Source organism: Nasonia vitripennis (genome assembly GCF_009193385.2).
Source record: "Nasonia vitripennis strain AsymCx chromosome 3 unlocalized genomic scaffold, Nvit_psr_1.1 chr3_random0009, whole genome shotgun sequence".
NCBI classification, from domain to species: Eukaryota; Metazoa; Arthropoda; class Insecta; order Hymenoptera; family Pteromalidae; genus Nasonia; species Nasonia vitripennis.
In genome coordinates this window covers 2,110,670-2,124,420 of record NW_022279629.1, presented here as the reverse complement: position 1 = coordinate 2,124,420, position 13,751 = coordinate 2,110,670, and the positions used below count along the sequence as shown (strand labels likewise).

General features: G+C 34.2%; 1 protein-coding gene across 17 annotated transcripts in view; it reads right to left on the bottom strand.

The window, feature by feature from the left end:
• Nucleotides 1-13,751, bottom strand: part of LOC107981437 (protein unc-13 homolog A) — an 893,220-nt gene that overhangs the window by 269,030 nt on the left and 610,439 nt on the right. For all 17 annotated transcript variants that reach the window (XR_004345256.1, XR_004227182.2, XR_004227183.2 and 14 more), the window contains one exon: nucleotides 9,514-9,607. Coding sequence is in view for 14 of the 17 variants with exons in the window: in XM_031927059.2 (XP_031782919.1) it covers nucleotides 9,514-9,607 (94 nt within the window). In the remaining 3 variants the exon portion in view is untranslated. The remainder of the gene's footprint in view (nucleotides 1-9,513; nucleotides 9,608-13,751) is intronic.

Genomic DNA, 13,751 nt, shown 5'->3' with positions numbered 1-13,751 from the left:
ATCACCTCTCGCGATGTGTGGTTGAATGCTCCTTCGATGTCCAGTAGTGCGCCTACGGCGTATCCTTTAGCATTCAACTGTGATTTGATCATAGATACTGCTCTATAAAGTGCTGTCTCGGTAGATCTGCCAGCCCTGTAGACATGTTGCTCCTTATGTAGCCCTTCGTCCTTCAAGACCATATCTCGAATGTACCTGTCGACCATTCTTTCAACGGTCTTAAGTACGAAGGATGTCAGGCTGATAGGCCGGAAGTCTTTTGGGGATGTGTACCCGTTTTTTCCCGGTTTCGGTATGAATACTACTCTGGTTCCCTGCCACCCCGTGGGAATCGCGCCGAGCGTCAAGCTTGCTCTCGCTATTCGTGTTAGTGGGCCAATGATAACGTCCTCCGCTTGTTGAAGCAGGGCCGGAAAAATACCATCGGGTTCCGCTGACTTGAATGGCTCAAACGATCTTATAGCCCACCTCACCCTTTCCGGCGTGACAATTCGTCCGGCCAGCAGCCGGTTTTCGCCCAGTTCAGCGTACGTCGGTCTGCGGCCTCGACTGGAACCCCCGCCCGGCGGGTCGCGCGCTTCCCCCACGAAGCTTGGGAAGTGTGTTTGTACGAGGAAATTTAGAGTTTCCTCGTCTGTAGTGGCATGCTGTCCATTTGGAAGCTTAAGTGTGCCCAGAACAGCTTCGGAATTCTTGGCCAGGATTATGTCTTACTACTAAATCAAATCTTGGCTGGACTAATTAATAAAAATCTTCTATTATGTTCCATGGAATCCTCTTGAAAATATTATCCCTTGCTGCAACTGCTTGCCATTATGTTCAATTTTTTCACCTAAAAAAAAGGATAAAATTAAAATAAAAAAATAACATATGCAATGTAAATAGTATTCTAAGTGGAACCATTTATGCACTGAATGCATGGTTGTACATACGTATAACCTCCATCTTAAAAACACTGCATCTGCAAAAATAAAAATTATATCAATCGCATGAAATGTATTTAAATTATATAGAACATATTGTACCTGAAAGTTACACTCTAACGAAGATGAGTGTTATCGATGATCAGGCATGAGACCAGTGCCCTTAATTATACTGCTCCCCACCAGCCAGAGTCTTGATGAAGCTTTTTTCCAATTCCAAGATTGCGATGCTTCAGATACCAACGTCAATAATATCTTCAGTTATACTCTGGTGCATGCACTAGACTGCGATGCCAATGAATGCAGCATTGCTCATACACCTAGATACACAGGAAAATATACTATAAAGTTTTCTCACAAATAATTATTGATAGATCAAGTCCACTGATCTTCTAGAATAACAACGTCACAAAATGTTTTTTAGTCACATAGTTTATATCTACAAACAGAAAACTAGCAGTATATTAATAATCACTGTTAAAGTACCCGTAAGCAAGAAAAAATATCTATTTAAAAAACTGATAACATGCATACTGCATTTCAAATTAAAACTTATTAAAGATATGTTATCAATTAAACATACAGTACAAGTCATTGTAATATTTTGAATATTACCATGTCCGATAGTATAAACCTATTTCGAGAGCCATATTAAAGTGGTTAAAGTATCCAATAAAATCAATCAATAATCCCAACAAACATGAACCCAGCTCCAAGATCATCTAGACGTGGTTCAAGCAGCCAGCAACGCCAACCAGGACAGCCAGGAAGTTCAAATATAGCTCGAGAATAGTCTCCGGGTGGTTAAATCAACCAGGAACACCAAGAAGCATGACCAGATAACATTGAAATACCCAGAGACGCCTATCAGCATCACTCCGCGCTACGGTACGACGTCCTCGGAGTCGTTGCCACGAAAAACGTTCTCGGAGTCGCCGCCGCGATACAACCTTATTTTACTAAGCCATCGATGTACCCTCGACTGTAAAGAATACCTATTACGCTTGCTTCAAATGCAATTTGATTGTTATTACTTCTCCGCTAAAGTTAACTGAATTTCTGTCTTAATCGACTATACGAATTTAAATAAGATCTAAGCTTTTCACAGTGATTGGAAGGTAAATAATTTGAGAAGGAACTTCGATAATTTTGTAGCCTGGTGGTACTGCGGGGAAAAATTCATGTATAGCATGCACTTTCTCTCCGTTTATGTAGGCACTAGTAGTGATGTACTCAATTTTTAAACGTTGACTTTGAGTATGAATACAGGTAGATCAGAACTATGAGTAATCTTCGCTGAAAGAAGTCGTTGTGTAAAGCCGAGTATTTGATCTATTGAAATTTTTGGAGGGTAATCATTTGTATGGCTGCACTCTATTATACTACAAAGAGTTTTGTTGTTTGGTTTGAGATTGATAAGTATATCTCTTGCATCCAATGCTTCGCAAAAATAAGTGTCTATGTCTTTGATTTCGTAATTTCCAGTAGGTAGGGAGATTACTTCATTATAAACGTAAAACTTGTTGTTATCTATGTCAATATTCGAAATCAAATTCAAGGTTAAAAGTTCAACCAATCCAAACCGTAGTTCTTAGGCATTGAGAGTTCAATGGGTGAGTACAATTGAGCGTTAAGCGTAAAAGATGTGCCTAAAGACTCAATGTCAATGTATCACTCAAAAACAAAAAACTTTTTTCAAAAGTGAAAATCTTGGCAAGAAAAAGGCTAATAAACGTAGTGACATCTATAAATATAAAAATGTCAAGTAAATGTTTTTTTGCTATACGCATTAAAATATCATTTTTTGGGAAAACATAATTTTAACTTTAATTTTATATCTTAATATTGTAAAACATAGACGACGAAAAACATTAAATTAAAATAATTAAATAAGCTTTTTCAAGGGTTCCCATGCCCATTTTGGGAAGTATTATCCGGATGGTAGTCCCCGAATAGGGCATGGGAGCCCCTTAAAAGCTTATTTAATTTTTTTAATGAGCTTTTTTTTATAGTGTTTTTCACCTATATTTTACATTATTGCCACAATATGCTTATTGTCTTTTGGAAATGCAATCTAAAAACGGACATGATGCCTTACAGCAATATTGCAGACAAATTTTCCGAAGGTTATATAACCCTGGTACAATATTTTCGAATCTGACAAATCTGCAAATGCAACCAAGTTAGTTCAGTCAATATTGCCGAAAAATTGGGTGCTATGTGGGATATTTTCGATCGTTCAAAAACTTAAAATATTTTCGGTCGTTCAAAAACTTAAATACTGACGTTGTCGTTTGTCGTTCCTGAGGAAAATTATAATTCCTTTATAATACATGCGTTAGTTGCGAGCGAGCGTTAAACAAAATCTTGTTGCTTTGAATAAACTTGATTGAGAATTTAACCGCGAGTGCACATTTAAATCCTTAAACTCCTAATTCCTGAGGCGCCGATTCATACTCGAGATTTATTCGCTTTAGAAGTTGAGCCGACGCCTAACTGAGAGGATGTGCTGGTAGCAGAGCAGGTCAGAAGCAGAACAAAACACGAGATAAGTGAAATACACATGTGTTACGTCGGAATGTGCGTAACCCACCAATATACTTACGGTGTCGAGTCCCTATCTTCGGCTATTATTTATTATTTTTATTTATTCAAAAGAAATCCCTTTTGGCTACCGCAGACGCGGTCACTGCCTTCCGAGAAAGGGAGCCGGATAACGAAATCACTTTAACGACGTTAGAATTTTAAGAGCAACTACAATTTTATTCACTCGATTAGAGAAGAAAGAGAGAAGTACCTTTTACAATATGTGTGGGTGTGCGTGTGTGTGGATGTATCGATGTCTCAGCAGGAAGCTGCAGCTTTGGGTCCTTGGCTCTCTGGAGCCTGGTGTCGGTGGTTCAGTGCGGTCAGGCTGGTGTGCGTCTCGGTCCTCCTAGCTTGTCCCTCGTGAAGCAGGTGTTGACAGATGGGTGCTCCGAAGTGTCGGCTCTCTTTCCGTGATGAGAGAGAACGGTGAAAGTGGCGTTTGTCTTATTCTTGACACGATCACTTAGTTTTTGTATAAGCTATTCTTTCTTGAACTCTTTAACGTATCCGCATTTTTTAATTGGTTTAGTGCGCACTAGTTTTATTGTGGCGACAAAGTTCGCCCGCGCTGTTCTGGCTCGCGACTAACTGATTCGATACTGATTTGAATAGTATAACTGATATCGACTGGATCTGGTGACTAGCAGCGATTCGTTTAGTATGACGAGTTCAAGGAAACTGACCATGTGCACCCTTTTACTCCCGGCCTTTATATACTGGAAATTCTGTAGCCTCTATTTTCCATATTAGGAGTGCCTAATATCCTCACGACTTTTCTCTTGACTTTGCGTGACCTCGTAAAATTTGTATTACCTTGAGTTTTTAGGAAAAGCGTCTTGTGATAGCTCTCCTGCTGCTTTTCGTCGCCTGCGTACTATCATGTGTAGCTTTCCCGATTCGTTTTCGGGAGAGCGTGCTCGACCGATGCTTGCTCGTCGCATAGCTATTATGATTTTCGTCGCTTTTCGTGAGAAATATGGCGACTCGTTCAGTGACATCTTTTTATTTCGTCACCGTCATTTTTTTTCTTGGCGTTAGCCATTCTTTCGGATGATCTTCGCCTAGAGCGCGGTTTGTCGCTACGCCTCTAATCCTATTTTTGTAGGAATACGTTGTGGTGGGAAATACTGCTTCTTGCGGCTGCTGCGATGACGATGCTCGCGAGTGTCTCACGTATGTGTGTTTCTTGTTTCGTGCGTAGAAAAATTGTGTGACCTACTTAAATAGGGTCGTAGGCGCGTAATGGAATCGGGGATTCCATTACACATGCATAGACCGCGCGCCTCACTAAATAGTCTATTTCTCTCCTTCTCTTACACAATTCGTCGCACAGAAAGTCGATTGCATCTTCCAAAATCTAACATAATATTAGTCCGTGATACAATCATAACGATAGGAGTGATATCCTACTTATCTGACTACTTAGGGAAGATTAATTTACATTATAAATCTCAGTGTTGAATTTAGACTAAAAATAAATAAAGACCAATGGTGGTTTCAAAAGACTTTCCAGTGGCTACTAAAAGCTGTTCTTTCTTAGATCGCGAAGGTAGTCAGGCACCGATGGCGCTAAGATTTTGTGTTTTAAAGCTTTGTCGTCATCTGTGCTTATAAAGCAAATCAACTCGTAGAGTTACTGTCCGGTGACATCTCTCATTAGTTTAGGACATAACAGTATACATCTGCATCTCAGCTTCTACTTTCAATTAACCAAGTCTCATTTTCTTTGTTTTCACTATGATGGAAAAATAGTCCATTTTTACATTTTGTAGACGCGTTTCATTTTTATAGCGATTTTTTAGTTTTAAGATTTCATTTTTTTCTAATAAAGTTATTAAAAAAGTTAATAAAAGTAAATCGCTTAATATGTACCTGAAGGAGAATAAATCACCTATCTTTTAACCGCAAAGAATTTAAATTATCGTTCGTTGTTCTTTTATTATACACCATAAAGTGAATTTTTTGGAAACCGTTTTGATTCAAAAACTAAATGTTGAACCTTTCTTAAGAAAAAAATATTATTAATAAAGGTTGTTAGAACTATAAACCACTTCAAATTAAGGTAATTTACTTGGTCAAAGAGTAGTTTTAAAATTTGGAATTTTTAAATACTATTTTATTAGAATAGTAATGTAAGACCAAGAATATTTGAAAATTAAACCATGTTGTTTTAAACAAATTTAAGCGTTAATTTCTTAGATATTAATTAAATAATAAAACATCAATAATTACTCTTATTTTTTTTTTATTTTCTCGTTGGCTCTTAACGAAACAAGGGTCATATTGTTCTTTGAGAAATTTCAGAGGGAGTGACGGTAGAAAAATTTATGATACGATTTACCAGAACGGCACTAGATCGGTTTGTTTATTTAAATTTGAGTGATTTTCTTAAACAAACTAATCTAGTGCTGTAAGATTGAACAAAAAATAAAAAAATGTTTTTTTTATATAATTTTTAAATATTCTTGCATGTAATTACTAATTAAATAAAATATTATTTAAAAATTCCGAGTTCTTAAACTACTTATATAGCCGAGTAAACTACCTTAATGTCTTTTCATGACCCTGTTGAAAATAATGACGTTGTTTTATGACGTCATTAGATGACATTAAATGACGTCATTTGAAGCTACAAATTGGAACCTTTTATGACGTCATTATTTTTAACAGGTTGTACAACGGAAAATGGGAGCTAACGCCAAAGAAATATTGTTTTCTAATTATTGTTTGTTTAGTAAAATTATTAAAAATTATTAATTTCTTGGACATTAGCCCCCGTTTTCCGTACTACCATCCGGATGGTAGCACCTATATAGGCAACCATTTTATCAATTTTAAAGTATTTAAGAGTATAAGTATTTAGAAGTACAACCTGTTGAAAATAATGACGTCATTAAATAACGTCATAAAAGACTCCAATCCGTAGCTTTTAATGACGTCATCTAATGACGTCAGTCAATGACGTCATTATTTTCAACAGGGTAATCAGAGTTCAAAATCGATAATTTTTCGTTTATCTGGTATTATTAAGTGATTAAATATTATTCGCTGCTATTATTTATTAATTTTGGTCAATTTAATATTAATATTAACTCATGAGTAAAAGTGATTAATATATCGGATTCGAAATTCAGTACTTAACAGTTCTGTTTAGGTAAGTGGTCAGCGCGCTCGACTCCCATGCCGGAGGTCACGGTTCGATTCCCGTCGCCCCAAAAAAATTCTTTCCTTTATTTATTTCTTTCAGTTTACAATATTAAATATCAATAATAAAAATAATAATATTCGAATAAACGCGTAATATTGATCAGTAAAGAGAAAAATCAATTTTTAAAAATTTGATTTCAGTATAAAAATTACTATATAAGATAGTAAAATTTAATACGAAACAAGTAAATTTGAATATGTAGTCCCAGTGTACTTTTTTAGTTATAATGATTTCAAAAAATTGCACTGTATAATGTATAATAAAAGAAAGACTAGAGGTAATATAAATTCTTCGCGGTATAAAGATAGGTAATTTTATTCACTTTCAATTACATACAAGCAATTTACTTTTATAAGCTTTTTCGATAACTTTATTAAAAAAAACTTAAATTTCAAAACAAAAATGTTGCCAATGTAGCACGCAATTTTTTAGCAATTTGTCTGAAGGTTGCATCGACAGATTCGTCAGATTCAAGAACATTGCAGGCAGATTATTGAATATTCTGGATACTGCCCAGCAATATTGCTGTAAAGGATAATGTCCGTTTTTGGATTTCCCTATGTAGCGCCTAATCTTTCGGCAATAATAAAGGTTGCATCGGCAGGTTTAGCAGATTTTAAAATATGGTAGGAAGATTACATGATCTTCTGGATATTGTCCAGCAATATGGGTGAAAGTGGTAATGTCCGTTTTTACATTGTATTATCAAAAAACAATATGTATATTACGGCACTACTATTATTTGGAGATTATTTGCAATATTGCGTCAATATTGCAAAATAAAGGTAAAAAAACATTTAATTAAACAAACTAGCAGCGAATGCCTTGCTCGTTGACGCGCGCTCGGTTGGATATTGATGACGATCGTATATATATATATATATATATATATATATATATATATATATATATATATATGTATATTTTATAAATACATTTTGTAGTATTGGAATTTATAATTACGGATAATCTGACACTGTTAAAATATTGTGAAATTATATTTTGAAACTTATTAAATAGACAAATATATCTTTGATTCTCAAAAATTTTTTTTATGTGTTATTTTAATATAGATGTTCGCTTAAAATTTTAAACCATTAGAGCCAACTAATATACAGTAAATTATTATTTTTATTCACGACTGAATTATAATAGCCACTTTATTCCCTGAATAGCAGGACTAAGTACCATTTTATTCCCTCATAATTTTTCCCCGCAAATTTACTTTATTTCCGCATTTTGCGGGTAATAAACTCTTTATTTCCAAAAAATGCGGGAAATAATTTCTTTATTCCCGCAAAATTTTGGAAATTTTTGAAAATTTGAAAAAATTTAGAAAAAATGTTAAAAAGTAAAAAAATTTTAAATATTTTGGATGTTTAAAAAAATTGTATTGATTTATTCAATTTAGCTGTTGTTGGTCCCACTTTTTAAGAAATAAAGTGGCAATACAGTTCATTCTTGAATAAAGCAGTATATGCAACAAGAGAGCAAAGTCGATTATTCCCTCACCCGCGGGAATAATCAACGATTTTACTCCCTTGTTGCATAAAGTACTATTATACAATTAAAAGAAAGTTGAGATCCAGGCTTGTACCCGTGATTTTTTAGGTTATAGATTAAAGATTATATGACTTATATGAATATTATTTGTAATATTGTGTCAATATTGTAAAATATAGGCGAAAAACACTATAGTTAAAAAAATTAAATAAGCTTTTTCAGGGGCTTCCATGCCCTATTCGGGGACTACCATCCGGATGATACTTCCCAAAATGGACATAGGAGCCCTCGAAAAAGCTTATTTAATTATTTTAATTTATTGTTTCTTGTCTATGTTTTACAATATTGCAAATAATCTTTGAGCAATATTGCCACAATATGCTTATTGTATTTTAGAAATGCAATCCAAAAACGGGCACGATGCCTTACAGCAATATTGCAGTGAAATTTCTTGAAGATTATTTAACCTTCGCACAATATTTTCGAATCTGACTAATCTACAAATGCAACCTTGAGGAAATATTGCCGAAAGATTGGGTGTTGTGTGGGTCTGGGCCGGCTCGTCTACAGCACCCGATATCGTTAGAACATTGTCTAAAGGTTGCATAACTAGATTCCGCAATATTGCACAATAGCATAATAATCTTGATCCGACTATTGGACAACATCGCTAACAGATTTAACATTATTTTATAAATATTTAAAAATGTTCACATTAGTATAAAATTTTTTTTCATAAATGCAAAATTATTTTAGATAATATAACAATATTTATTAAATATTGTACTATCTAGTGAGAATGTTGTATAATAGTCGCAGTAACATTATAATGCCCCTATGCAATGTTGCTAAATTTTGTATCGCAACATTGAGACGATATTCTGACGATATTGGGTGTTGTAGACAGGCCGGCCCAGACCAGGCAAACTTATAATGGTAGAACGGACATAGCGATCTACAGCAATATTGCTCCAAAAGCTTAGCAAGGTTTTATAATCTTTCAACAATATTATTGAATCCAGCGAATCTGTGAACGCAACATTTAAGCAATGTTGCTGAAAAATTGAGGTCTATATGGGGAAAAGTGCAATGTGGGTGGCGGCCGTGGAGCGACGACAGAGCTCTGCCTCAAGAGTCAGAGAATCTCGGTTCAAGCTCGAGGTCTGTCACTTTTTCATTGCACTTTTATTCGTAACATTACAAAAATACGAAGAAAGTGTTTCTTAATTATTAGCATCAAGCTTTTTTAGAAATTGCTTTTTACGAATTAATAATCTTAAGATTTCTTACCAGTTCTGACACTAATGGCACTGATTTCCTTCGTGGGCGTATATCTGGTTTGCTGTCGATATTGCTGTAGAACCCTGTTATCTCCCCTGAATGCCTGTAAGTATAATTTTTTTTATTATTGTATATATTATTTTATATTTTATACTTATTCCCATATAGCTTCTAATGTTTGGGCAGTATTACCTGAATGTTGAATTTCCAGATTGACTAAATTAGATAATATTGTGGAATGATTATATAAGAAGGATGTCTGTTTTTTCATTGTAGCGTTTTTGCGGAAAACCCTACAGCATTCAATCTTGCCTCAATATTGCATACCCAGATTGCACAACATTGAATATAATACTGCTGCAGTCATCAGGCGACAATACATGTCACTTACATAGCTGCAATGTTGAAAAATTTTCGCATCGGTATACAAATTTTGTATACTAATGCGAAAAATTATTAATATTATTGCAATGTGAGAAACGTTGTTCAATCGGATAATAATGTTGCCTAATAGTTGCAGCATAATTATGTACAGTATTGCGGAATCTGGAAATAAAATATTAAGATAATATTGGATGCTTTAGGGGATTACCCGCAAAAACCATACAATGAAAAAACAGACATTTTGGTCCTCAGCAATATTGCTAAAAAATTCATAAAGGTTATATAATACTTACACAATATTATCTACTCTGGCTAAGTTACAATTTTAACAATATTTTTAGAGAAAATGGATTTTTTCCCAATCTGATGTTATCCCAGGGTGGTGATAAAAAATATTGATTTCTCTGTATCGGTCATCCTGCTTTGGGAAGACCGATACAGACAAATCAATATTTACAATTTTAACATTTGGGTAATATTGCCCAAAGATTTGGGGCCATATAGGTTTTAACTATATCCCCCCCCCCCCCCGCCCGCAAAACAACAAGAAAATCGTTCGTTATGTTATTTTGAACATAATGAACGATTATATTGATCATTATGTTTTTTGAAAATTTGAATGCCCCTCTCTCCATAGCTCCCGCTCCTACACACAGATATAACACGAGTTGGTATGATTAACTCACACAAAATGTACTGTAAGTATAAGTTATGACACAATATGCTTATTGTATTTTGGAAATTCAATCCAAAAACGAACACGATGCCTTACAGCAATATTGCAGGGAAATTTCTTGAAGGTTATTTAACCTTCGCACAATATTTTCGAATATGACGAATCCACAAATGCAACCTTGAGGAAACATTGCCGAAATATTGGGTGCTATATGGAGGGTTCTTATGCCCGTTTCGGGAGTTTATAGCACCTAATCTTTCGGCAATATTTTTTGAAGGTGGGAACTCATTAATATTGCTGCAACTATTCAGAAAACATTGCTACTAGATTGTACAGTATTTAATTAATATTGCGATAACCTCAAATTATAATTATTGTATCATAATAAAAATTTGTATACTAATGTGAAAATAATTTAAGGTAATCGCAATATTGATTGAATATTGTACAATCTAGTAGCAATGTTCCCTGAATAGTTGCAACAATATTAATGAGGTTTCGTGCAATATTGCGATATCTGGTAATAAAATCTTTAGGCAATGTCCCCAAATATTGGGACCTATGTGGAAGACAACCAACCTTGTAATGAAAAGGCGGACATTTTGGTGCGTGGCAACATTGCCTAACGGTTGCACCAATGTTGTTCTAAGCACTAGCAATATTACTGAATCTAGTCAGTCTTGCAATGCAATGTTGAGGCAATGTTGCCAAAATATCGGGTGCTATAGGGGAAGTGGCACTTTTTTAAATTTTGACCCTAGGCAGAGCTACACGTCGCTTTACCTCAAAGATAATACTGTATTACGATTGAAATGCTTATAACTTTTTACAGCAGTGGTCATTTTTAATCAGCCAGGGCATAAATGAAAGCTCTTTTATTCTACTTTTAATTTAAAAATTTATATTTCGTGCCTGTTTGTTAGTTAGTCATATATATTCTTATCAATTACGACTGTTTGTTTCTCTTCTTGATTTCCATATATATAGCCAACAAACAGGGACTGCCTGGGTCAAAAGTTATAAGCATTTTTACTTGTGAATATATCTACGAATAATCTCAAATAACTGAATCAAAGAAAAGCCTGTGCTGTTTTTGCTTTCTTAAAATCCTCATAACTGTCGACCCAGGCGGACGTTTTTAACTATTTAAGGCTTAAATTAAAGCTCTTTCATTTTCCTTTCGTTTAAAAAGTTTATACTAAGTTCCTGCTTGTAAGTTAGTTATACATATGAGAATCAAGAAGGGGAAGCAACAGTCGGAACTGATAAGAATATATGTAGCTAACTAACAAACAGGTACTTAATATAAATTTAGACTAACTAGTAGAAAATGACCGCTCCTGTGGAAAGTTATAAGCATTTCAATCGTAATACAGTATTTTCTTTGAGGTTAGGGGACGTATAGCTCTACCTAGGGTCGAAATTTAAAAAAAGCGCCACTCGGTAATCGAAAGTAGATAAAAAACGCTAACTTTTATGATTTTTTAAAAATGTTCAGGTCAGAAGAATTTTTGGGTACAGCTCTGTCTCAGTTGACGCGGAATGCCCCGTATATATATATATATAGTGTATCGATCAAATAATTAAATAAACATTGTAATATTCGTATTGCTTGTTACTTATTATTATTTATATAATATTTAAACTCCCAAAATTACAAATAGTCAAGCATATTTAGTACACAATTTTATAATAGTCATTAATTGAAGAAGACAAAACAATCAATCGAATTGTAATAATATAATATTTTTTAAGTACGATTTGAATATTGTAACGGGGCTCGATTTCAGGGAAAAACTCGGCAATACTCGACCAGATCGCAATCCCTCGGTGCGATGGAGAACTCTCCCAACGCCTGAGATTAACCCGCGTTGCAACGCAGCTCGCCGCAAGAGAAAATAATGTTAAAAGAATTCCACAAGAATTGATCTGTAATAATGATCTGACCACAGAAATTTTCAATCATAAAATTGATACAAATGATTTATCTTTAAAAAACAAAGTAATTTTATCACCTCTTAATTCCAATATATTATAAATTGATGAAAATATAGTTGATTGATGAATGGAAATTGATGGAAAAAGCTTTATCTTTTATAGTGATGATAAAATTAAAAGTGAAAATGATGGCAATATTATAAACGCAATACCAACTGAATTTCTGAATTCGTTTTCACCAAATGGTTTACCACCACATAAATTAATCTTGAAAAAAGGTGCAAAAGTTAGTTGTTTGAGAAATTTAGTTATTGATGGCGGTCTTTGTAATGGAACATTGTTATTAAAACTATTAAAAAAGTAAATTGTGCAACAAGGAGAGAAAATAAGCTATGTCAAGCGTGGGTGAGGTGTTCAGCACGAGACGTAGACGAGTGCTGAAAACACCTCACCCAAGTCTGACATAGCTTTTATTCCCGTGTTACACACCGTGTTTTTTCCAACAAGGGCATAAAAGGGACTTTTTTATGCGTAAGTTGGGTAGGAGATCGTGCATTTTAAGCCGTGCACAAAAAATTTAAGAAATTTTAAAAATTTGAGAAATTTTAAGAAATAAAAAAATTTGAGAAAAATTCGAGATTTTTGTAAAACGGGTATTAACAGAGAAGAGAAAAAAAATTTCTCCCCGCTACTCATTAAGCGGAGAGAAAATAATTTTCTCTCCATTTGAGCTCAAACTTTTTCTAACACGCTTGGAATGGACGATTTTCTACCCTACTTTTAGGCATGAAAAAAGGCCCATTTCATGCGCGTGTTGGGAAAAATATTCATTAGCTGGAGAAATCATAACTGGTAAGTATTTTGGTAAAATCGTCTTATTGCCAAGAATCGATCTAAGTCCATCATTAAAGAAAATACCGTTTCGTACAATAACAGGACAATTTACGATAAGATAGAGTTTTGCTATGACTATAAATACATTTTAAGGTCAATCTTTTGCCAAAGTTGGAATCTATTTATGAACTCCTGTATTCAGTCGTGGTCAAGGTGATAAAAAAACGAATAAAATTAGATATTGATACGAAAATATATACAAAAAACATAGTATATTTGGACATTTTTTCAAAACAATTAAATATTTCAAAAATAAATAGAATAAAATAAATTTTATGTACACTGGTAATTGTTTATCAGAGTTATCACCATTATAAAGTCTAAATAAATAATACTAATATACAAATTGATTGGC